General features: G+C 46.3%; 7 protein-coding genes across 10 annotated transcripts; 2 read left to right on the top strand and 5 right to left on the bottom strand.

The window, feature by feature from the left end:
* Positions 1-854: 854 nt before the first annotated feature.
* BDBG_01856 (uncharacterized protein) lies at positions 855-3,696 on the bottom strand. The gene is made up of 4 exons (XM_031720518.1): positions 3,033-3,696; positions 2,472-2,966; positions 2,244-2,399; positions 855-2,158 (listed from the first exon to the last, which is right to left on the bottom strand). The coding sequence occupies exons 1-4, from the start codon at positions 3,093-3,095 to the stop codon at positions 1,409-1,411; spliced, it is 1,464 nt and encodes a 487-aa protein (XP_031576731.1). The 5' UTR covers positions 3,096-3,696; the 3' UTR covers positions 855-1,408.
* Positions 3,697-4,825: 1,129 nt separating this feature from the next.
* Positions 4,826-6,479, top strand: BDBG_01855 (uncharacterized protein). Its single transcript, XM_002627138.2, has 3 exons — positions 4,826-5,619; positions 5,679-5,987; positions 6,104-6,479. Exons 1-3 carry the CDS (start codon positions 5,077-5,079, stop codon positions 6,296-6,298), a joined length of 1,047 nt encoding a protein of 348 aa, XP_002627184.1. The 5' UTR covers positions 4,826-5,076; the 3' UTR covers positions 6,299-6,479.
* A 1,832-nt stretch (positions 6,480-8,311) lies between these two features.
* BDBG_16476 lies at positions 8,312-10,764 on the bottom strand. Of its 2 annotated transcripts, XM_031724420.1 has the most exons (5): positions 10,513-10,764; positions 9,598-10,437; positions 9,129-9,543; positions 8,521-9,073; positions 8,312-8,420 (listed from the first exon to the last, which is right to left on the bottom strand). In XM_031724420.1, exons 1-2 carry the CDS (start codon positions 10,682-10,684, stop codon positions 9,989-9,991), a joined length of 621 nt encoding a protein of 206 aa, XP_031576729.1. In that variant the 5' UTR covers positions 10,685-10,764; the 3' UTR covers positions 8,312-8,420; positions 8,521-9,073; positions 9,129-9,543; positions 9,598-9,988. The 2 variants fall into 2 exon arrangements, with proteins under 2 accessions (XP_031576729.1, XP_031576730.1); XM_031724421.1 differs by having other exon boundaries at positions 8,312-9,073; positions 10,516-10,764.
* A 171-nt stretch (positions 10,765-10,935) lies between these two features.
* On the bottom strand, positions 10,936-15,110 carry BDBG_01853 (sugar transporter). Of its 3 annotated transcripts, XM_031720517.1 has the most exons (8): positions 13,962-14,426; positions 13,515-13,582; positions 12,954-13,417; positions 12,530-12,891; positions 12,322-12,471; positions 12,046-12,257; positions 11,884-11,976; positions 11,061-11,811 (listed from the first exon to the last, which is right to left on the bottom strand). In XM_031720517.1, the coding sequence occupies exons 3-8, from the start codon at positions 13,165-13,167 to the stop codon at positions 11,547-11,549; spliced, it is 1,296 nt and encodes a 431-aa protein (XP_031576728.1). In that variant the 5' UTR covers positions 13,168-13,417; positions 13,515-13,582; positions 13,962-14,426; the 3' UTR covers positions 11,061-11,546. The 3 variants fall into 3 exon arrangements, with proteins under 3 accessions (XP_002627182.1, XP_031576727.1, XP_031576728.1); XM_002627136.2 differs by having other exon boundaries at positions 10,936-11,811; positions 13,515-15,110; XM_031720516.1 differs by having other exon boundaries at positions 11,042-11,811; positions 12,954-14,492.
* Positions 15,111-15,159: 49 nt separating this feature from the next.
* Positions 15,160-20,033, bottom strand: BDBG_01852 (cation chloride cotransporter). The gene is made up of 4 exons (XM_002627135.2): positions 19,046-20,033; positions 18,400-18,991; positions 18,159-18,324; positions 15,160-18,097 (listed from the first exon to the last, which is right to left on the bottom strand). Exons 1-4 carry the CDS (start codon positions 19,560-19,562, stop codon positions 15,452-15,454), a joined length of 3,921 nt encoding a protein of 1,306 aa, XP_002627181.1. The 5' UTR covers positions 19,563-20,033; the 3' UTR covers positions 15,160-15,451.
* BDBG_01851 (amino acid transporter) lies at positions 20,019-23,526 on the top strand. Its single transcript, XM_002627134.2, has 2 exons — positions 20,019-22,570; positions 22,629-23,526. Exons 1-2 carry the CDS (start codon positions 20,501-20,503, stop codon positions 22,791-22,793), a joined length of 2,235 nt encoding a protein of 744 aa, XP_002627180.1. The 5' UTR covers positions 20,019-20,500; the 3' UTR covers positions 22,794-23,526.
* BDBG_01850 (small nuclear ribonucleoprotein B and B') lies at positions 23,133-25,081 on the bottom strand. The gene is made up of 4 exons (XM_002627133.2): positions 24,719-25,081; positions 24,454-24,526; positions 24,130-24,288; positions 23,133-23,931 (listed from the first exon to the last, which is right to left on the bottom strand). The coding sequence occupies exons 1-4, from the start codon at positions 24,789-24,791 to the stop codon at positions 23,838-23,840; spliced, it is 399 nt and encodes a 132-aa protein (XP_002627179.1). The 5' UTR covers positions 24,792-25,081; the 3' UTR covers positions 23,133-23,837.
* Positions 25,082-25,107: the final 26 nt, after the last annotated feature.

The following is a 25,107-nucleotide window of genomic DNA, read 5'->3' as shown; positions in this document are numbered from 1 at the left end:
ACTAAATACCAATTTTACATGAAACTAACCTGTAACTATAAGCTAGGCCCTTACTGCCTACAGGATCCATCTATTATTATTATTAAGAAAACAAGTCCCCGGTATTTATGTTCCATCCATGGATGCAACCCGGAATCTATCGGGGCGACCAAGAAATATGAAAGCACCTGTCCAAGCCCGGTAGCTAGCCAGGTACCGTACCGGCCCTTTTGCCATTTCTGGATAGCTTCCCTGCGGTCCAGATCCCGAAGTGGCATCCATGCTTTACGGGACATATATAAACGGAGCTAGAGAGATACAAGCCAACTTGGTATATAGCGCATGGCCCCTTACCAGGTGCTTCCACAATTATTATTTGATGCTGCATTATTGTTGGAGGGCATGTAGCTTTCCAGAATTGTTGAATCAATTATGCTGGCGTTGGTGAGGATCTAAGGGCCTATCTGGAAGGGCGGGGAACTTAGGCAATGGATTCAGCAAGCCGTTAGAATGAAGCGTGGAGCTCCTCCTCCCGATGCTGACTGGCAGCAATCTAAATTCAACCTCATGTCTTTTAACCGCTTTGGAATGTTTTTTAACAGTCGACATGCACACCCTGAGGGATGGCTGGCGTCATCAACTTAATTATGAATATATATATACTGTAATTATCACTAGTTAATTGACAACAATATCTGGTATAGACGCTTTCTCAATTGTTTTTTTTCTGGAGGCTGTGCATTTGCAAACCCGCGATAGCTATCTTCACGGCTTGCTGGGTAGCTTCAACTCTAGCAATATTCACCTACTGCCAGTGTGCTTTTCTTCCCTCTGAAGCATTGAAAGAACAAAGAAGATGGAGATGTTAACAATGGTGATAATGAAGTTTGGCATAAAATTTCTATTTATATAATAATAACTAGTGTCCCCACATTCAGGGCTGAGGCTGAAAATTCCCTTTTGAGACTAGTAGCCGATGGACTTGAGGTTCAGTATTACTTTTTTCTTCAGATCTTGAACATATCAAAATACTTGTGCTGGTTGCAACAGCTGGACACTAACTTACTCAATCGAAGTTCCTATACTCAACCGTTGATCTTTCCAGGAGAGAGAAAAACGAAGAGAAAGAGAGAACGAAAGAATAAAGAGCCATAGTAGTCCACACATACTAAACAGATGAGAAACTCCTTCAAAGCAATGTCGATCGATCAGAGAATAACTAGACGGATATATTAGAGATTCAACTAGAAACGCTGTCAGAAGAAGACGCAGATTCAAAAGCAGGTAAAAATCTCAATGTGGAGAAGCGGGTCAGTGCAACAATCATCCTTGACAAGACACAGCGCAATGCAGGTAAACATGAGGAAGAACATATAAATAAACAGATTGACGGCAAGGCAAATAAAGATGTGGGAATTTGAATGTATCTTCACAACTCCTCCCCCTCGACCCCAAACCAGGACTTAGCTTGCGCTGGTACCGCTTTCGGCCCATCCATATTAGCGACCCGAGGGGACCTGGCATCCTGGCGTCGCATGCTCTGATTAAAACGCTCAACAGTTTTCCCATAACCAGACCTTGCAAACGCATCAAATATTGTACGCTTCTCTTCATATATTGCCTCCCCATCGACAGCGTTGAGGTACATCAGGGCAATGGCAACAGGAAAGCTTGCCAGGTGCACCCCGTACGCGCCAGATAGCGGATGTAAGAGTAGGGGCATAGCCTTCGCGATCCTCCCACAATATATCCTCGGATCTGTCTGTGGCGGGAGAACTACCTGGGGACAGGACAGAATCCGAAGTGAGCTGTATAGAATGATGCAGATGGCCCAGTAGAGACACATGATGTGGCATGCCGCAAGGTAATCGAGCGAAAATGGCGATTGTCCTGCGTCAAGGCTATAGGTCGGGTCGGTAATCCCCAACTCCATACACCAGTTTATAAGCTCTTTCTCTAATTCCCAGCAAGTTTGAAGCAGATCCAGCCGTTGGAATTCCTGGATTTCCGGATCTGAGCAGGCTCGCGATATATCCAGGTTTTCGAGCAACGTTGGCATCTCAACTAGAATATCGATTAGGCGATCTTTTGGCGTTTTAGGTATCTCACTCCACGGAATATTTTTCCATTCCGGATTGCTTAAAATAATCCGCTTGCGGGCCTGAACGGCGCTAGTTGTCTGTGGGGTCGAAAGCAACCCGAGTCAGCACGTACGTCATATTCACCTTACACTTGGAGCTAGAGGAGAGAAAATATATGCTAACAAGATGAAGTCTTCCGTCCACAAAGAACTGGTGCAAATATCCCGAGATATATGTTTCCGGTGGCTGAGAGGTCACAATAGCGAGCTCTCCGTTGATATGGTTTCGCCAATTACGAGCCTGGGCTATCCTGTCCTCGTCATCCTGCCCGAAGAATACCTGGTCCACCCATGAGCATATGCAGACAGATGGTTTTAGCCAATAAAAGGCAAGGGGCAATGGAGATGGTACCTCATAGAGACTATACAACCTGGACATGACACATAAAGTAACGATGCTTCCTCGCGTCCGGTTGGCAAGGGCAGCAGACATTTCACTGAGCGATTCCATATAGTACCTGAGACCCTCCTCTTTTTCCCATCGGTTGTTTGTTATCCGCCCTGCAGTGGATAGACATATGGCAAGTAGTATCTTTTGAATATCCGTCGAGTTAAGATAAAGCTGGGGCAGCGAATTTGTCCAACCGCCACTGACGTACATCATCATTTGCGCAGGGAAGTGCTTATCTGTGGGAAGATAAGTACTCCAGAAGATACCAAGATACTTCTCTGCATATGCTGCCCGCGCCAGCGGCACTGGTAGGGCAATCTGGGCCGAGGTTGGATTCTTTCGACCAGCCTTACGAGGCTGAGTGCTGAAGTTGATAAAGCGCAGCTCGCGCTCATATCCATCGCACTTCAGTCGTAGCTTGATGCACTGCCCACATGCTGGGCGTTTTTCGTCGCACTATGCGCCCACTGGCAGTTAGAATCCTTCGTCGTGCATCCTTCCACGTTCAAGTCAATAACTTACGCCGCCCTTTTTACGAATTCTGCAAGTGCCGCAGCTCTTGGATCTCCCCGGAACGCCCACCATCTCGTTTGTAGTGTGTGGTTGGTATGCTTTGTGCCCAAGTGGCGCGAATTGTTTCCTATTCCGGCACAGAAGCGACAAGCGACAAGCTCAACCTCGAATCTTTGTTGGTGGACCTAGATAACAATACAAGTTCGGTGTCAAGTGCTGAATACTTGTTTATCTTTTGGATGAGGCCTGACTAATCGGACGGAACATGCGAACTCAAGTTCAAGTTGCGCTTTAGGAGAATAAGAAAAGGATTAAATTCTGAGTGGTGACATCTTCAACCGCGTTTTAAAGTAAATTAATTACGCCCGGCTCGATGGTGGAAAAAGTCCTCTTAACGCTTCTACGGCGCCTCGTAATGAAATAACACCGGCTTCCAGTTCCTGGCCCCCTTGAATCGTAATTACCAGTGGCCAAACAAGGCTGAAAACGTAACTAAAACAACCTGCGAGAATTACGACGGTGATATGCCATCTGTTGTCTATATTTAGTGCCAGGGAGGTGTATGAAGTGCCGAATTACAAATTCGATCGGGTCCAACCCATAGGGCAATCGTCCTGTGCAGATGGGCTCCCGTTTCGTCGCCTGTATTAGGATATTAGCGTCCTCCCTTTCACCGCCCGAAACTCAAATCTTGGCAACATTCCAAAGGAAGTCCAGGTACGCCCGTACAGACTGTATACAACACATAGTTAAACCTTGGTCAAATAATACCGACTAAACCTTATGACAACCAGGTTGCATCCTGATACAACCATATGGAGAACCTTGTCACGTTGGCAGTCTTCCAAGGCCGGAGGTACAGAGTGTTGGTAGTTGTCAATACTTATATTAATACTTATATTCTTCATCAATTGACTACTACTGACACTGACACTACTCTATTTCATGTTCAGTTTCATCTGAGTTCTTAAATTCTCTACTCTTTGCTCAAATTCAGATGTACTGTACATGTACATGTACAGGTACATCACATCAAATTTCTCTGTCACTCACTCAAAATTATGTCTGATATTAGTATACAAGAAAGAGAGTAATGAAGAATAAAAATAGAGTTTCAAAATCAAGATCGATTATACTGTACTCCGTATATAATAATATTTCTCTCTGTCTGAAATGCTGATGTTGGAAGGAGTGTCTATTCTTTATCTTAATTATAAACTATACCAAAACACACCAATACACCTGGTCTATCATATAATCCAGTAGTTTTCATGTATTTAATACACTAATGTACAGTACACGCTAAAAAACCATGTGCCTTGCGGCCAGACGAGGGACAGAGATAATACACACAACATTGATCCATCTCAGCCCCTTCAAGGGTGGGCTTCAGCCTCGGATCAGATAGGTCCAGGCAAAATAAGAATTGACAGATTGAGAGCTCTTTCTTGTTCTTGAATAGTGGTGGTGCATGGCCATTCTTAGTTGGTGAAGTGATTTGTCTGCTTAATTATGATAATGAACAAAACGTTTAACCTGCTAAATAACCCAACTCGCGTTTTCGGGGCCGCTGACTTCTTAGAGGGACTATCAGCTCAAGCCGATGGACGTTTGATGCAATAATAGGTCTATGCCCTTAGAAGTTCTCCACGGCTGCCGGGGTTAAGATAAAGTTATGCGCTAAGCCTATCCTGGAAGATTACCGCGCAAGATCCAATGGTTCCTCTTACCTAAATTTAAGCATGAATTGTTGGCGGCTTGGCGCCCATGTGTACTTCAACTTTGTTTTTCAATCCACAAATGTTTTATATAGTTCACCTTGGCTATCGCACGTATCAAAGCTACCACGGCTTAGCTCTATGAGCTTGGGGGTTTTGAACGGATATATCTTTTTTAAAATTGTTTGAACAATGGAAAGTATAAATACGTTAATTCCTTGTCCCTCTCCTCCCATCATGGAGCAAGTTCATATCGTCCTCTCTGAATTTCCACAATTCTTTACTGTACATCTCAAGCTGCCAGTCACCTTGACTCCGTTCCTCCTATATCAATCATGGTGAAAGTGGGCCGCCCACCAGCCAATGCCTTCGTGGCAGTGGCTAGGAAAGTCTACAACCCCGTAGGATTTTCCAAGGGCTACAATTTCATTCTCTTCTTCATCTTTGCTGGAGCATTGATGGGATTCACTCTCGCCAGATTACAATACCTCGACTACTATGGCATATTCTGCGGCTCCACTGGGATCGGAGAGTGCTACTTCTTTACGAAGGGCATCGAGGAGATCGGCCTGATTGTTCACCTTGCCACTATCCTCCCAGCTTCTTTCCTCGTCGTCTTCCAATTCGTCCCTGCCATCCGACACAGATGGATAATGATCCACAGGATCAATGGCTACGTGATCCTTGTCCTATCCATCATCAGCATAATCTTCTCCCTCATGGCCGCAAGACGTTCCTTTGGAGGTGGGCTGGACACCCAAGTGGCTGTTGGCTTCATTGGGATTCTCTTTATCATATGTATGGTTTTGGGATACATCAATATCAAACGTTTGCAGCTTGAGCAGCACAGAGCCTGGATGCTCAGAGGATGGTTTTACGTATGTTTATGATTCACGCTATCTTAACTTAATAAACTGCCACTGACAATTATTTTCAGGCCTCCTCAATTATCACCCTCCGGTTCATCCAGATCATCATGACAGTTATCATCAGCCCAGGGGGTCAATACTACGGTGCCAGGCTATGCTCACAAGTAGATTACACGATTGGAGAGAATCGAACGCGAGCCCTGTACCCTGATTGCGACGCCTTCTACTCCGGTGCAGACCTGAACAAACAGGTTCTGGTTCAGGCCAAGTACTTAGGAGGGGGAAATGAAATAAACGCGGGTGCTGCCTTCGGCCTCGCTTTCGGGCCATCCATGTGGTTGGCGTTTGCCCTCCACGCGATTGGAATAGAAATCTATGTACGTTCTCCAGAACCCCCTATCAAAAACCCCCGAGGCCGCTTGTTTTAGGTCCCCATATTCAAAACCGAGCAAATCAAATGCTACAAAAGCTAACGATGGTGATCCTCCTGTAGCTTCGTCTGACCCCTTGTGAAGCCGAAAGACTTCGAACCGTATCTTATCAACGGCAACAAGAAGCTGGAATGGCGAACCCAGGACGGGCTGGATTGACAGCTGACCGTTTGGGAGATGCCGCAATATGGAAACCAACGTATTCAACCGATGATGAAACCAAAGGGACTGCGCAGCAAAATGGAAATGGAGAGTAACTGACGTGACCTGTTTCTCCAGTACCGTTACTTTCATTTAGTTATTTCTTTTGTTTCTGCATATTTATAGAGTATAGTTAGATTTCATATTGCATAGGCAACGGAAATTGAAACCTGGAAGTTCCATAATCGGTGGCATTGGCGCCTGCTTTCGTACAAATATTACATACCATTCTTCCAATGTTACTCTCTTTCTGTATTTGGCAAATTAATAATACCGGAGTGACATGTCCGTTATTTGATGGCAGTTACGCCCATCTGCACTTACATGAAAAGATAAAAAGAGGACCCGGGCAAAACTAGCCCCCATAGAGTAATTGCACCGAAACCCAAGGCCCTCGTAAATGATCTCATAAAGGATAAACAAGACTACAATAAGAAAGAAAGTTAGCAATTATATTAGCGCCTGATTTCTGTTTCGTCTGGGAAGGGATGCCTGCAATTACCTCCACGTCTCTCTGGGTTGCAACTTGCAAACGAAGCTATGCCTCGCCTTGCAACCTGGGCGCCAGGGTAGGCATTTTAGCATAGGCCCATTGAACACTTTAATTCTCCGACTTCAGCTCTCGCACCCGATATGAAAAGATAGGCCATGAAATGAGGCTTCACCTGCCCCATTCCTACACGCCTCTATCGACTTCTCTCCGACCAAAGGCAGCACTAGCTAATTGAATCCCCCTACTCCCACGTCACAAACCAAGCACAATGAAACCGTTGTACCCCATCCCAGGCCGGTGGCGGGAAGGATCCCCTAAAGCAGTTAGCTATATATTTTAAGAATTAGTCTTTTTCAGCTCCCTCGAATGCTGGAACTGAGAGGAACAGGAACTAAACTTAAAGCTAACCTTCGTTGCCAGGAGCATGGGGAAATGTAACAAATTTAACTTCGTTGCGGCATAACTGGTATTCTTTCCGCGTCTGGGCATCTTTACATCTGTCCCATCCTGGTGACCTAACAAGGCCATCCTGCGATATCCATATTTATATTCTGTTAGAGGAAACAAAGGAGGGGGCATCATCCTCCGCATAGAGTTATAGAACAGCTCGATACCCATTTGACAGATCAAAACCGTTGGGCCGAGAGGATCAACCCTTAGGGTTTCGGCGTTCCCCGAGCGATTTCTAGGAATTTCCCACACCCTCTTTGGTTCTTTTTTTGGGGGGGGGGGGTCTTAGGGCTGGTATTCCGACAAGTTTCGGAGCTCAATATCTTTGTGCCTAGCAGTCTCCCTACAAGGCGGCCACAAGCACTTGCCTTTAAAGCGTCAGGGTTCGGGACAAGCACTACCGAGACAAGGGTTCGATTCCCAGAGCAGGGTTAATTGTACTGTTTTTCTTTGTTTTTCCCGGGTTTTTAATACTAGTGTTACGGTTAGCACTCTGTAGGCTACTGGGGCAAAAGAGCTCAATCACCACCAGCGCACTGCTGGTAGAAGGGCCGACCAACCGCGGGACCCCCAACACCCCCCCTCGGACCAGCTACCACAGAGTACAGTACTCCTCTCAGTGGCTCCTTTCAGTGGCTCCCCACAGTGGCTCCTCTCAGTGGACTCAGTCCTAGGGCTCAAGGGACTTCTAGGGCACACTCCTAGGATGTCTCTTGGCACTGTTAAATGTCCAGGGTATTTGTTTGGAATTTAAGTCCATTCTGGGATTGAACCCATGCATGTTGACCACAGCGGGGCTCACGCTTAACAGTCTCATAACTTGTAGGCTACTGGGGCAAAAGAGCTCAATCACCACCAGCGCACTGCTGGTAGAAGGGCCGATCAACCCGGGACCCCCAACAGGCTCCGATCATTCTATTTATAATCAGTCAGTAGATCTCAAGAAATTTTTTAAAAAATTCAAATTGATCCGTTTTATCTCAAAATTAAGTTGTGAACTTTAAACTTATGATCAGGCACTGTATTAATGATATGTCAGCTGTAAAAAAAGGATCAAGAGAAAATAGCAACGGATGCGGTGGTCAGTACTGTTCACAAGATTCTCTTGTTCCAGCTCTATGTTTAAAGTTTTAACCTAAATATTACCGAGGGAAAAAATTATGTCTAATATAATAATGGTAGAATCACCGTCATCTAATGGTAGTGGGATTCTCAGACTTATCGTCATCCTCGGTCTAAGAAATGATCACATATCAGAGGAGTCTGAATACCACCAAATGATATATATGTTAGAAAGAGTCAACGCTGAGCCATGTAGCGCAGAAAGGCACTCACACCATAACTGATGTCCTTAACAGTCCCGTTGAAATTATTCTACAGAGGAAACAATGTAACTTGACGAAGTGCGGTAGATCCATTTTCGTAGGACAGGTGAAAGTGAAGTTTCTCAAAAGGGTTGCCGTTCTTTGTCTCATAAACAACAGTCTGTTTTGACGGTAAGGATTCATACCACTGACCAAAAATTTCCTGGGCGCCGTCGGTATATGGGATCATCATACCAGTACAGCGCGACTCAACAGAACAGGTTTCGATTTCGTTAATATCCCTCAGGGATGCGCGGGATAGAAAGATACCTAGGGGAGACCCTCGGATAGAAGGGATGTCGGTAGGGCAGAGATTGCGGTGGGATGTTGATTTTGGCGCTATCCACCACTTTACGACAAAAGTAAATACCAAAGCTGGTACTGCAGGACGGATGTCGCTGATAAGCATCATATTATATCCCAGATATTCTTCCGTGTGCTTGACTAGCAAGAAGCCGAGTCTGAAGGGCGGACGGGTGCATGTAAGGTCCAAAATTGCTAGTTCTACCCTCACTTGTTTTCATCTAGGCCAGAGTCAATTAATTCATCTATACTTGTGAGCCGCGGGCAAATACTGACAATGATGAAAGGGGTCACAAAGCTATCACCCCGATGATGAACAACCCAGATAGAAGTGATAGTTTCCGTCCGTGGTTTTCAACCGGAAGTAGATGGGACATCCAGTCTGACGGCCGGTCCAGCTCACTCTTCTTTCGTTAGGGGGTTGATCAGATCTGATATGCGCACCGACAGCGGCAGAAGGGCTGCAGAAAATAGTGATGCCGTAAAGTACACCTTGCGCGTTGTGCAACGGGAGGTGGTGAACAGGAGTCCATGCTGAAGTCTCTCTTATAGAGTTGGTTGGATTCGCATAGCATGTCTCTGCAGTAAGTAAGTTGGTCGCCGAAATGGGATAGTCACAATCCCATAGGAACCCGTCACCAAGTGATGGTGAGTCCTCTTATAGTCTATCGATTGCGTAAAGCTTAAGTCCCTGGGATTATTATTAGTTTATTAATTAGATGTTCATATATGAAATCTGCCCTACATCCCACCACAACTGAAGGCAAGAGATAGCCTGCTTGTGATTGTATACATCCTGCCCAATGATGTCCACTTTGATCAAGAGGTTTATTTCCAACCGACCTCAAGAACCCATCTTGACAGTGGAACCGTATCCGCTGAATTCTGTACAGTCCAAGATCAAATGTCACTGCCACGATCGGTGATGTGAGTGAAATGTCATGGCGTGTGGAACTTCTGTGTCCACAAAGCCGCTCTCCATCATCCAGCCCGCGGATATAGCTCGCCCCGTTGATATGTATCAGGTAAGCAGAGATGTGATTGTTTAGGTTTATATAGTCGTTCTGTCCAATTCCGCATGGTCGAAGCTTCTTCAGAAGATCTGTCACTCCGCTAGCCGTGATAGGGAGCAATGATCAAGCTGGACAAGGTTGAAGATACATCCAAATCAAGGAGACAATCTCTGCTGGCAGCCTATTCAATATGCCTCTTAGCAGTCTGGTTAGTTCTGAGAAATCTGAGCTACTACGCCCTTCATCTGAAGGAGTCGATTCTTTCCAATGTGAAGCTGTTGTTAGTCGGTTCAAGGCTCGCGATAGTGTAAACCTGTCTGTGTATGGATTGACTGGGAAAAAGGGGCCGTGAAGGGGGTGCCATGGAACGCGCCAAGTGGCAGATAGATAAAGTTGGTCAGCCTTCAAGTTCGGCCAGCAAGCCAGGTGAAAACAGTAAATGGATTCCAGGTCTCGCTTTGAACGATATATAGTGACGGAACGTTGGATGGAACGTTTCGGTCGGTTGGGATATTCTGTTGGATCAAAGGTGACTTTCATCACGGTGAGATCCGAAGTAAAGAGGGAAGATTCTGTTAATCCAAGCCATTAGTGCCATTCAATACAACATATTTAGTACAACACAGCACAGCACGAGGAGACCTAACTACCAGCGCGGAATGAGCAGAACCATTTTATATTCGGAGTAAGAGGTTCCACATATTGCTGAATCAACTCCTCCCCACAAAGGACACAACAGCTGGAGGCTACATATTCATTCATCGGTACGGTTATTTGTAGCTCAACACACCCCAACAGACACACTGATTCAGCAAACATGGCTCAAAGGACTGAAGAGCAAAGACCAACATTATTCATGGTAGTAACTAATATCCTCATGAAAGACGAGCCGAATACGCCAACTTTCCTATGACATTTTCTTATCACCTGCCTTTCGTGCTCAACTCAAACTTATATACTTCATGCTTGAAGAAGTTCGGGAGAAGTCTATTCCACGATGCTCACCTATAAAAGCTTAGCTATGACGAATTTGCATACTGCAAGCTGCCCTTTTGAACCATACGTTGTTGGGATTTTAGAAACAAGAGAGGTCGCCCATCCGGCATTTGTACCTTGGACTAGTCTAGACAACCAAAAAGGTAGCCAACCGCTGCCCGTTCGGGTTGAATGCGACCGCCTGCTTGCCATGTGGCTCGTGGCTCACTGTTGCATTTATCTCACCCCTATAAAATTGATGGTTTGATGCTCCAATAATTTAGAACGCCCAATGGTTGTAAAATCCACGTGTTATTCTACGTCCCATTCTTGTTTCGAGTATGTTCATCTAACAAAAGAGGGGGGGGGGAAAGGAAATCTTTTCTTTGTGAATGTGGTAATTGATATGAAAATTTTCGATGTGAATGGAAGCGGATAATGTTGAATGAAATTTAAGCCTGTGACTGACCCAAGCCTGTCTATAAATCCTTTAAACGAGGGGTCACAGCATATCCGATACAAGTGAGAAGAGAAGTCAGACATCATAAAAAGAGAAGAAGAAAAGGATACCCGGGCTCAGAAAGAGATTCCGGAAGAGAAGCGAACAAATCCGTTACCGGGTCACACTGGCACGGTGGGTATAGATGCAGTACACGCAATCAACTTAACCAACTCGATAACATAATCACCCTCCCCGCTATGCCTCTTAATCCTTGAGCTCAGGGGTAGTGTCGCCGTCATGCTCCACTGAGGGAAGGGTGTGACCGATGGTGCTCTTGCGGCGGACGGCCTCTTCAAGATACTCAGGCTTGAGCTGTCCGTGTTTGTCGTAGCGATAAGGCTCCTTGACCGAGTTGGTGACAGCATTGAAAACGTTCGTAGACTTCTTGAAGATACTGTCCATCTCTTCGAGGGAGCGATAGCGAGTCTCGGGGAAGAAAAAGTATACAGTGGGGAAGATAAATGCGTTGCTAGTACCTGTTAGCTTCGAGCACGACTTGGCGTATTGGGAGCTTAGAGGGTTCCTTGGGAGAAAATCTTACATAACAGCGAAGATAACATAGGTTTTGTATCCGATGCTGTCGAATGCCACGGGAGTAATCATGACAACCATGAAGTTAAAGATCCAATTGGCACTGAAGAAAAATTAGTTATTGCCATATTTGCCAAAAAATAGCTAAGTTGAAGGAGGGAAATGTTCTTACCTAGTGGCCAGTGCATTGGTTGGTGCACGGATTCGGAGCGGCACAATTTCTGCCGGATACAGCCATGTCATTCCAAGCCAGCCGATGGCGAAGAAGGTGTTGAATACGAAAAGGAAGACTGCCTGTGTGATACTAGCTCTGCTATCATCTAAGTGCGTCAGCCGATAGTTGGCACCTGCAAGGACTGCCATGGATATCGACATGCCAGCGGCCTGAGGTACGAGACTATGTTAGCTGATATGATCCTAAATCCAAGATGTGGATTGAGTGACATACCCCGAAAAGCATGAGTGGCCGACGTCCAACTTTCTCAATGATGTAGATAGGGATAAAGGAGGCCATGAAATATTCCGTGCCATTACAAGCAGCGAGCAACTTTGGCAAATTGCTGCCGACAAGACCAATTTGACTGTATAGTTGAGGCGCCTGAATAACACATCAGTAATGAAGGGATATCACAGAGCACCACAAGAGGCTAACTCACGTAGTATGTGATAAGGTTGATACCAGAGATCTGTTGATACATCTGGATCACGTATGCAAGTGCAACTCGATGGAATTCACGATATTCACTCATTTGGAAGAGGCTTCTATATGAACCCTTGGACATTTCCTGGACGGTGGCTTCGATGGCTTCGAACTCAGCTTTAATAGCGGGGTCATCACGAGGTTTCTGATTAAGAGCCTCGAGAATGTCGAGTGCGTCCTCATTCCGGTTCTTCATGACGAGCCATCGCGGAGATTCAGGCAAGTTGAGAATGGAACAGAAAATGATCATAGCAAATGTAATCTGGAAGGCCAGTGGAAATCGCCATGCCACTTCGTGCTCTCCAATCCATGCAAAGCCTATTGACGCAATCATCAGGGCACGTACTTCGTTTATCAAGAATTTAGATGTCTCAACATACCATAGTTAACCCAGTAACTGAACGTAATGCCTCCCGTAATTAGCGCGCCCTCGATCATAATCAGTTTGCCACGATCATGAGACTTTGCTGTTTCCGATTGCCAAGTTGGCACAGTACTCGTGTTAATCCCGTTACCGATACCTGTGACAATTCGACCAACGATGAAATGAGGTAAATCATATGCCGTGCATTGCAATAAGGCCCCGATAGACATCGTGATACAGCCAGTGAAGATGGTTCTCCGCCTTCCTAGCGGGTTTCCGATGAAGATGGTGAGGATAGCTCCCAGGAAACATCCCAAGTTGTAGGCTGCTACGGTAATGCCTTGGTTCGAACTGCGCTGCGATTGGGCAGCGGGGTCATTTTTAATAAGCGGGTCTAAAGGATCGATTGAAGGGAAGTATTTGTTGAACGACGGCAGATCTAGCAGACCACCCGTTACGCCCTGATCGTATCCAAAGAGGCTTTATTTTTTTAAAAAAAAGATTTTCCCGTGTGACACTAGTCAGTCTTGAAAATGATATCCCTTTTCTCAAACCCATGAAAATGATAGTAACGTACAAGAAATCGAGACTGCCAAGAGAACTGATAGCCAAGTTCAAGGCGCGGCCTCTGAGGCCAAAGAATCTCTTCCCAAACATAGCGGTAAGCCACAGCGCAAACAACCACTACGGAACCTTGGGAATAAGAATGGGGTTCAAAAAATGATAAGCAAAGAAATGACAGCTGGAGATGATCAGCTGGAGAATATGGTGGGTTATATATGTATGTTTCTATAACCGCATCCACACCAAGTGACCGTTCTCCCACGCGCTCGGATTGACGAATGCGGCAATCCGAGGCTGTGGAGACCCCATCATGAAAGAGATATGCGGAGGACGACATGGCACGCCTGGGATGGGAGATGTTGGCTGCTGCAAATAATATAACCCGCCAAAAAAGTTGAACTTCCCACTTTTTTCTGTCGCGAATGCAATCAAATCTTTTTTTCCTCCAGGCGGAACTCACTGTTATCTCCACACAATTGCCCTGAGGCTCTGGGGAGGCTGGGGAATATATGGCGGGCAGCACCACTTATTTCACGGGTAGGAGGAATTAGGGGAATACACGCGGCTTTGGCAGTGTTAGCCATCCTGAAATGCCCCAAAAAAGGATGTGTAGTCTAAGCAACATCCATAGTTGCAGTCTGTCTACTTCCCTTTTTTTTCGGATTTTTCTAGTGGTGGAGCTGAAGCTGGAAAGCCGAAGGAGAGTCCTTGTCAAACCGCTAGTCAGGGATAGACGGGAGTGGAGGAAATATCTGCCGCTAATTCTTGGCGGTAAATTGTTCGAGAAACCCTCTGAACAAATCGCATTCAAGTTTTGAAACAAAATGGAAAAATAAAAATTTTCCCAAGGGCAGTAGAGATTCACCCTCCACTATTTCGGCTTCTCCTCGGCATCCTTGCGGCCACTGCCCCCGGCGGGCCTCCCGCGGCGCGGAAAATAAAAATTGGACCCATGATGTCATTTAAACCTCTCGCCGAAAAGTGATCTACACCCCTAACTTATCTTGGCGAGAAAGCGATCCCGAGCCTTGGCCCTTGGTCCCGCGTTTGGTGATTACACCAATTGCTGCTTATTCTCGACGGCGGCTTGCCAAGCAGCAGCCTATGGAAGCCCCTTTTGAGTTCCTGGGCTCTGTACCTGGCCCTAGGAGGTTGTCCCAATCCACAGCGTTGGAGATGAAATTATACTATTTTCTCATTGGTGGGTGAACACCCAATTCCCGAAGTGTTTTTCATTTTTTTTTTCGTTGCTTGCCCACCAAACAAAAGGAAGCACGAGCGGTAAAAGCAGCCATTGGGGTTGAGATCCCGGTTTAAAAATCCTGGCCCAGCGTGGCGTGCCGCATGTCTTGATGAGGGTTTGTCTCGGTCATCGGGCGGCCAAGCTGGGGGGCATTGGACGCCGCAAAAATATAACACCAAGTTTGTCATACTCCAGGATCATCGTATTCGAAAGTCATTTATTGTTTTCCAGCGAGTGAGGATTCATCTCTTTCCCAATGACAATAACATAGCATTTCATATTGTCTAAGTACCAATCTATTTGCCACAAAAAGAGAAATCCAAAAAAAAAAGAAAAAGAAAAGAAAAAGAAAAGAAAAAGAAAAAAGAGAAAAGAAAGAAAGATAAGAAGAAAAGAAGAAAAGAAGAAAAGAAGAAAGAAAGAAAGAAAGAAAGAAAGAAAGAAAGAAAGAAAGAAAGAAAGAAAGAAAAAGAAAAAATCGATATAGAACCAGAGTAAAGGATACCAAAAAGATCCAGATGCCACAGAAGCGGGTTGAGGAGATATGTAATATCAAAATGAAAGTACTCTTTGTGCGCTCGGATGTATATGCAGGTCAAAACTCCAAATCATAATCATCATGTACTGTATATGGCAGATGAAAACAAGAAAAGAGACAGGCATATATGCGAGGGCAAGAAACCGAAAAATAAACAACATTGAATCAATCAGAGATTCATCGTCACGGTCATACTATTACTATGAACCAGCAGACACGGGGGAAGTCCATTGCACATAAGGTCAAGATCGCTCACATATGATTCGCTGGCAACCGTGTCGCGCCACGTCCCCTCTATCGGCGATGGCAACGTCGTGAAAATAACCGCTGTCTTCTGACTATGGCTTTTTATCAGCTCGTTTAGTATCAGATGCTGCGCGCGACAGGGGAGGTCATTAAACGACAGGGGGACAACATTCTGGACTGGGTTATTGTTTGGTGACGGGGAGCTTCTCGATGGTGAATTCGAACGGGATGATGCCGCAGCGTCTGGCGTAGGCTGTCTTGCGTAAATTGATTCGCGCGGACCTGATGGGCCGGATGATAAGTCGTCTCTCGGAGGGCTGCTGGCAAACATAATCGATGGGCCTGAGTCTTCCTTGTCGGCTACTCGGGTAGTGGGGATTGGCGAGGAGGAAAATTTATTGCTTGATACTGATCGGGGTACGTCAGGGCGGCCTGTGAAGGCTGAACCTTGCAAGCCGTCATCGTCTGTTGTGGTGATCGTTGGAATGTGACGACGAAGTGGCGTAGCTTCAGAGCCAGATGGACTCGACGGCTCGTCTTCAACAGCAGTCTCTGTACTGGCTCTGGGCAAAACATGTGTCATCTTGTGGCGTTTGGATTTGTGTAGACCAGCCCGGATTCTCTGCCTCAAGTCGTCTGAAGGACTCTTTGCTGCTGTTCCTGCTTCTTCAGTATTTGACTGGGACGGCTGCTTCGAACTCGAATCGTCATTCGCACCGTGATCACCGTCACTAAAATATGGTTCAAAATCGCTATCATCGCTTGAGGACTCCGAACTATTATCTGAATGGTAGTCCACCATCGTATCCAACAAGCGCTGTGTTTGCATACCAAGGGTGAAACCCATTGCCCCAAAACTACCAATGGACCGTCTCCTCTTTGAATTTTCAATCAGCTTTCGCAGGCTATCAAGTCGCGAACTATTGCCCCTGTGACGCCCATGTTGAAATGAAGAGGCTGGCCATTTTGGTGCTGTACCTAGGAGTGTCGACGCCCCTTTCTGCGGGCTGACATTTTCGGCCCGGACCCGGCGGACATCCTGCCACCAATCCTCATCCTTCAATGCACGATCCACCGCATCGATAGTCGCCTGGTCGAGGCCGGACTCATCGCCATTAACTATTATCTGGTATGACTTGAAATCACCGCTGGCAAGCCAGAAGACAAGGACCTTCGCTTCAATCCTGAGCTTCTCAAGCAACGTTGCCACTCTTCTACGCTCCTCCTCGACATCGCTCTCGTACTCCACGAATACCGCCACACGAAGACGGTATGACTTTTTCCACGACGGCACTGTGTTCAGAATGCATCCAAGCTGTAAAATTAGAGTGTATGTATCGAAGTTAGTCGTGAGCAGGTTTTGTTTACTTGTCCCATCAGTTGCTATTTCCGCGGACATTTGGATAGGCCATAAGTCGATGTATTTCTTTGTATTGCCGCCATTTGAGGCCGGCAGCTCGAGTTTATCAAATCCTTTAGCTATAGCCACATTGATCCGTAATTTGAACAATAGGTCCTCCAATACGGTCAGATAACTCTGAACACTCATCTTATAGTCGGCTTTGCAAGATTCTGTCCCGCTTATCGAAGCACCGAGAGTTTCGTTACCGTTTAGAGGATCCGTGGGTTTAGAAATGGAGCTGCGTCGTCTCAAACGGGACGCAAATGGCGTCTCCGCGACCAATTGATTCTTGCGGAACTCATCGATAATAACGATATTGGGCCGCATGCCCCCTAGTCCCGAAGTCAGTGCGATATTTCTAATTCCCCATTCCGCGGTAGGAGCAACCGATATGTTGATAAAGGCCTTCACTTTAGAAAATTCGATAAATCTAGTCCACGAGGCTTGTTCTCGGCGTGCATCTGGGACCGCGCTGGCAAAGTCATCCGCGACTATAACATGCCCAAGAACGAATAGACCGCCTTTCTTTAACGAATTGCAGAAGTGAATCATTTTATATTGAGAGTCAAAGTCGTTGACAAACAAGAGAATTTGCGGGCGCCAAAATTTGACATGTTCTGGACGAAGACGAAGGAGATATTTGCGAACTTGATGGTAGATGAGGTTCTGGCTAACGTCACCCCACGACTTAGGAGGTGTGGTATAATGGATCAGGAGAAATAACAGCATCAATATGCAAACACAGCCTGACGCGTAGACTCCATCCACGAAGAACATGGTAACACCACTGATTATTGTTCCAAATAGGGCTGTCCACGAATTGAAATAGTGGAAGGAGGGGCGGAAGTTCGGTGCTGATCCAACTTTCAGCAGGAAACAAGCCAAGTTGGTTACTAAGAATGTCATGAGATAGGTCATTGTGATGAACGATGCGATCTGGTTGATGTCAAAAAGCATCGCAATTTGGGCAACGACGAAAGTGAAGATGATAGCATTGGTCGGCTCGTCCTGTTTCGCTGTACCTTGGCTAAAGACTGTTAATCCGGGGATAAGGGTATCTCGAGCTATGGCCTGAAGCAATTTTGCGGAGCCAATGACCCCCATTAAGGACGAAAAAAATGATGTCGCGAACTCCCCAAGCAGAATAAGAATTCCGGAAGCGTTAGTCTAAATCTGTCAGTAAAATACTTTAGAGGTCCCGGTATAAGTTCTGGTTTAAAAAACTTACATCTTGGATGATATTGACATCGTTATATAGGGATGTTCTGGTGATACTACATGCCATTGATAGAATCACCACAGTGTAAGTAAAAAGGGTCACTCCGAGCCCACACAATGTGCCTTTCGGTATAGATTTACTAGGATGCTTCAAATCGCCGGACATGCTTGCACCCCTAGATGAACCAAAACAAAGAAAATTAGCACTCAATTTTGAGAATCAAACATCGTGGGAATATAGGTGCCCATACGCGAATATGCCACCAGTAGCAGGAAATAGAATACCAAACAAATCCTGAAAGGTCTGCCGACCTCGTATTTGACTTCCAGCAGCGCCTTTTGTAAGCCTTGGCAGAAGATTATCGACAAAAGTTTTTGAACTGGGTCCAGTAAATTCAATTCCCAGGGCCTTATTTTTGAATGGTTCCATCATCAGGGCAGAAACCGGAATGCTGAAAGTTGCCACCAGTAAAATAACAAGGAGTCCATTGCTGGCACGGGAAAATATCGAGCTCCCTGCCAGACAAATTACCGTGCAGAGGACCAGGACGATGGTGGCCCAAAGATAGGTCCACCAAAATCCTTCCAGCATAATTTGGGACCATTTGCCGGATACGGACCCAAAACTTTGAATCAGACAATTGATTAAGCCGACGGCATTCATTCCAGTGTTGAGGACAAACCCGATATAAAACACGATTCCAATTGAGCCACCGAATTCCGGGCCTAGGGACCTGGATATCAGGTAGTAGGCACCACCTCCGCGGACCGTCCCGTTTGTTGCGATCGCTGAAATAGACATGGTCGTCAAGAGATTTATCAGATACGAGGCAGCAAGCATTCCTGTTATCTCCAAGTCAATACATCATTCATGCTATTATTTGGAGGAAAGCATACCCAATGTACCCAAAACTCCAGCTTGTCCCAGGATGAACCCAAACCGAAGGAACATAAGAATACTCAGTACATTTAAGGTGGTGGGAACAAAGACGCCTGAAAAGCTACCAAGTTTGCCGGAGCCATCTGGCGCACCAGATCTCTGATCAACCTTCTCCTTCTTGTCAAGGAAATCAATATTTCGTGGATCCTGCAGAGCGACGGACGCGCGCCTCACTAAAACTACGCCTGGGGTCCTTTGCTGTTCCACGTCTGCTTCCCTGCCAACATCTTGAGACTTTCTCTTTCCCCAACTCCCAAAAATGCTACTCGTAAAAGCTCGACCTCCGGCCGGCGGAGGAGAGGTTGACATTAAAGGTTCGTATGGTCGAGCTGGAGCAGCATATTGAGTTCCATTGCCATTGTCGCTAGATCGAGTTTCTGTATCAAACCCAGTGCCGGCAGCATCAGCCGATCTAGCAGCAAAGGTAGGTCGCTTTCGTGGCCCGCCATGACCAGCATCCCAGCTCTCTGCCATTAGGGGTTTGGGCCTGTAGCTAGTTATCGAAACGTATGCTGCATGATTGAAGCTCAAATTTAGCGAGCACGGCCCATATACCAGGTACGTAGCGATTACAAAAACGCAGCACCTGTGGTCGTGGCAGCCTCTCAGGCTTGCGAGAGGGGTCGATAGAGGCACAACTTATGGTGATTAGGATTAGGATTCTGATCGAGGACAAGGAAGACCAGAGGCAGACAAGTCAGACGGCAAAGGAGCAGCTAAGGAGAGAAACGAAGCTCTGTCAACCCCAGACCAGATTCAAGAGTGCTGTTGGAAGGCAAGCAGACCCATGTCGAAGCCAGTGACTTGGCCCGAGCACGGACCTTTTTTTGTGGTATTAGTAAGCAAGATTGGATGGAGCTAGGTCGATCTTGGGGGCGGTGACAACTGTGGCATTCTATTCCCACGTCCATGGGCGATCAGGAGGGAAATAAAATATAATAAAATACCAATCTATTCCGTATATAAAACAAAATTTCCTTTTACGATATATCGCACCAAATTTGGAGGAAAATTTATCGTTAATCTTGCGCCGCGGTACCTGACATTGCCAATGACGTCAGCGATTGATCGCCAAGGCGGGACCTGAATGACTAAGATCCATAGACCGCCATCTCCACGTGACCCCTTCGCTGCCACACCCCATTCAACCGCTCCGGAGCTCCAGGGTTTGGAGATGGAGAGACTACTTCACCAGACCCAGCCACCTCTTGACAGCGGCATTCAACACTCAAATAAATGAAATACTCACCCATGGCCGCAACCTGAGAAATATATTTCACTCATCCTTCTTGTCACGCCAAATTCAAGCTCCCTCTGGCGGCTCCAGGGCTATAGTTGATATCTTCTCCATTCCGAACTCAGTTATCCGCTCAATTTCAGCAAATTAAGACTATTTATGTTACCCTGAGAAAATGCCGGAAACCCTAGATAGGTCCCCTTCACCATCTCATTCGCAACGATCCGGTTCCCCGGCACCAGGATCCCTCCCGCGGCATGCTGTGACTGCCCGCCTTGCTTTCCCCATCCCATCGTCGTTCGATGGCCCGGGACAGAGCCCCCGGTCAATTCCACCTTCAAATGGGCCTTCAGGAGAGCAGCTTACGCTTACTCCAGGGGCTCATGCAGCCTCATTCCATGGCCCCGGCCATTCCGCTTTAGCATCAGCGTTACAGCGCGATCCCGTACAGAGAAAACTCCCCGGGAACTCTCCTCCTCCACCACCAGATGCCGATCCCTCTACGTTACCACTTATAAAATCAACTTATGGGTCGTTCGATGCCAGATCTGGCAAAGACGGTGGCTCAGATCAGGGTGCCGGGACGATGGAAAACCCAGACATCGTAAGGAGGCACTTGGTTCAACCGCACTATGATTCAGATCACCGCATGTCGGGGCAAGATTCTAACTCTTCAAGAAATGATGGGGCAAATGAGGAGTTCTCCAGTCTTCGGCTCCAGGGTGGTGATATTACAAGGCCTATCTATAGATGGGCAGATGAACTAGCCGGACAGGCCAGCAATGGGCATCGTCGCAGGCGCAGTTTTGATATAGCTCGGCCAGAGCCGGAGAGCGAGGTCATGGATATCAATACGATCAAGGTGCCTGGAGGTTTTCGGAGAGATTTTCTCCGTCGGGTTGCTGTCCCTGGGGATTCGCAGGCCATTCACGCCGCTGAGCAAGGCGAACAGCAAAATGGTAGACCTGTTCTCCTCACAAACAATTTCTTAGAGTTTTTGACACTGTATGGCCACTTTGCGGGAGAGGAGCTGGAAGAGGACGATGAGGCCCTCGAACCGGATGAGTACTTTGCTCCTGACTTGTGGAGTCGTCGAGAGTCTATGACAGATGAGGATAGACGACTACTAGCGGAAGAGGAACCTCTGCTCGGACCAGAGACTCCTGGGAAACGTCGCAGGCATAAAGAACGTGCGAAGCAACCGAACACCACCTCGACGGGAGCGATCCTTCTCCTTCTGAAATCGTTCGTTGGCACTGGTGTTTTGTTCCTGCCAAGAGCGTTTATGAATGGAGGAATGTTGTTCAGCTCCGTCGTACTGGTCTCCGTTTCGCTTCTTAGCTATTACTGCTTTATCCTCCTTGTCAACACACGACTGAAAATCCACGGGTCATTTGGTGACATCGGCGGCGTACTTTACGGTAAATATATGAGATGGATCATTCTAGGGTCCATCGTGCTCAGCCAGCTTGGTTTCGTGTCTGCATATATTGTTTTCGTTTCCCAAAATCTACAAGCGTTTGTTCTGGCTGTTAGCAAATGCAAAACTTTGATCGACATCAAGTTCATGATCTTGATACAATTGGTTGTTTTCTTGCCGCTCTCCTTCATCCGCGACATCAGCAAGCTAGGCTTCACAGCCCTCGTTGCAGATGTTTTTATCCTAATGGGCATCATATACCTATATGCTTACGGCATTGAGACGATCATCGACAACGGCGGCGTTTCTGACATCAAGCATTTCAACCCCATGAGCTGGACGCTATTTATCGGTACCGCCATTTTCACATACGAAGGCATCGGCCTCATCATACCCATCCAGGAGTCCATGAAGAAACCTCACAAGTTCCCTGGCGTGCTAGCCCTCGTAATGATCATGATAACTACCGTATTCCTCTCGATGGGCATGCTTGGATACGCCGCCTTCGGCTCCAAGACTGAAACCGTCGTCTTGCTCAACCTTCCCCAGGATAGCAAGGTTGTAAATGGGATTCAATTCCTGTATTCCTTGGCGATTCTTCTTAGCACTCCGCTGCAGCTGTTCCCCGCGATCCGAATCTTGGAGAACGAGCTGTTCACCCGCAGCGGCAAATATAACCCGGGCATCAAATGGAAGAAGAATGGATTTAGGTCTCTGCTCGTCGTTTTTTGCGCTCTTGTAGCGTGGGGCGGTGCAGCAGATTTGGACAAATTCGTTGCGCTTGTCGGGAGCTTCGCCTGCGTACCGCTGGTTTACGTCTACCCTGTAAGTTTTTCCCCACCATGCTCCTGTAAGTGCCGCTAATGAAATATCAAAATCACAGCCTATGCTCCATCTCAAAGCCGTTTCGACAACCGCACGCCAAAAATACGCGGACATCGGCCTCGCAATCTTCGGTGTGATCGGATGTGTCTACACAACCGCCCTGACTGTCTCAAACTGGGCCGCCAGCGAATCTTCCGGAAGCCCTACTCATTGTTCCGTGTGATACTAAGACGGAAGTTCGATGAAGAACGCTCCGACGAATGAAAACCCCTTCTCGACAACGGATCCCACCTACTTCCACTGCCCACACCACACCGTCATTCCCATCCACCGGGTTTTATTTATCTCCTTATTTATTCAACTAGAGCACCCAAATGGACATGAATACTTCTTATGTTGTAGCGGTGCTGCACAGAAATGTTCCTGAGATTACTTTTGCAGCGAGAGCGCGATTTCTTACATATTATTTCTCCATTTCTTCTATCCGTTCGCATATATATAAATATAAATACTACTTCACGATTTTCACGGAGTTTATTTCTAATGAAGCGTTTCAAGCTCTGAATTTCATTCATTTTTTGTCAGACCTATCTGCCTTGCCATGTAGCTAGCAATTAAGCAAGCTTTACACCTTTCACTTTTTTCAAATTTTCCCTCTAAATTGCCCTCTTTTAAATGTATTAGAATTTATCTGGCGAAAATTTGTTTTTGACGCATATGCAGAAATCCTCATTTGATATTCTGTGTATGGAAACAGAATATGGATAGACTTTTTAACTTCCATCTGCTTGCTGCTTGTTCTATTTTATCTCAATCACTTTTGTACATACATACATGTGCTACTGTACATAGCCAAACTCCAAATCAGACAAATAGTGCATACGTACCATACACCAACTTATATCTACATGAGAAAGGCGTAGTTTCAAAAGAGAAAAGAAAGACTTCGCATCCTCTCTATTGTGCGAATGATCAGATATTAGAAAGGAAAAGAGAACAAGAGGGATAAGAATCAAATTGAAACAGAAAGGAATCGGTATATGGAACAATCCAGGACTGTATATGAAGACTTGTCCCCCAATACAACACGGTCATACATACAGAGAATACATAACAGGGCCGTGTAAGGGGCCGGTGTGTACAGTAGACTAACTCAAAACAAGAAGAAAGGCAAAGATAAAAAACAACCAAAAATGGAAAAAGGAAGAGGAAGAATGCGGTAGGTAAAAGGGAATACCAGTATCACATATTGTAGGGCGAGATCTTGTTACTTTTTCTTCTCCGCAGCAGCAGCAGCGCCGCCCGATTTTGGCTCGTCGAATGTCTTTCCTGCGGCAATGGCTGCTTCGCGTCCACCCCAGCTAGATTTTAAAATGTGACGTTAGCGTTGTGTGTATCAAGCATGTGTAACTCTGTGTTGAGAAGGATACGAAGGCTGGCGGATGTAAAGACAATAATAATAAAGGGATGTGTATTCTCCTCTTCTCTTGGCCCCCAAAGAGGGGGGAAAAGGGGGGGAAACACGGGAAAGAAGATCCAAGGAGAGATTGATTACATACTTCCACCAATTCAAATACCGATATCCCTGCGTCAGCTGCGCGCCAAAGTTGACGAAATGGCATGCGAACAGCAGGTAGTTCTTAGGGGTTACGGCGAGGGCGTAGCGCATGAATGTTCCAGAGTATATCACCAGGGCGCCTGTCATTTGGCCGGAGATGCTGTATTATTGTTAACACAGAAATGTTACTAGTTGCTGGATGTCCTTTGCTTCAAAGTCAAGATCGGAGGCGGGGTGTAAATGTTGCGTTGAATGGGGTGTGGAATACGGAGGGAACAGAGGTTGGGTGGTGGTTATTCAGAATCCGAACGGAAAGACGACGTACATTTCAGGATCTTTCTGTGTATCCATCACGGCAGCGATGGGAATACCGAAGTTTGAGACGGGGCCCCAGAAATCTGTTTTTCGTATTTCACATATAATTGAAGTTGGTCAGCAAGAATGTTTGCCAAAGCATAAGTTCTTCTCCCGCTGCCATATATGTAGATATATCATTACAGGAAAATCAATAATGGAATGACATCCGTCTCGATTGCTTGCTTGCTTCACATCTCCTCTTCCCCCGCTCCCTTCTTTTTTGAGTAACTTACGTGTTGAACATACATAGTCCAGCACCTTGTTCGAGCGTATCTTTGCATTGAGAGCTTTGATTGCGGCGGCCATCTTGTCTGGCTTGGAGAGTAGGAATAGGAGGAAGGGAGTGGGTTGTAGGAGTGTTCACAAGCTAGAGGTAACTAGAGGTTATAGAAAAATAAATAGAATAAGTAAGTAAGAAGCAGCTGTGACCAGGCTCCTGGGCTTCGTTCTCGTTGGCTAAGTATTTAAAATTGGAGACGTTTTTGTCTCTCATGCTCTGACTCCTCCAGCTCTGTTCGCTCTGTATCATGTAGATGCAATCACTTTTTGGCTCCGAAATCTGGAGGGAGACAGAGGGCGCTAGCCGTATTCGGTGTGTTCCTGATCACGTGCCTACCTGTTC

This window comes from Blastomyces gilchristii, assembly GCF_000003855.2.
Source record: "Blastomyces gilchristii SLH14081 genomic scaffold supercont1.3, whole genome shotgun sequence".
Lineage (NCBI taxonomy): Eukaryota > Fungi > Ascomycota > Eurotiomycetes > Onygenales > Ajellomycetaceae > Blastomyces > Blastomyces gilchristii.
The sequence above is the reverse complement of the archived record's forward strand: the minus strand, read 5'-3'. Positions and strand labels throughout refer to the sequence as shown.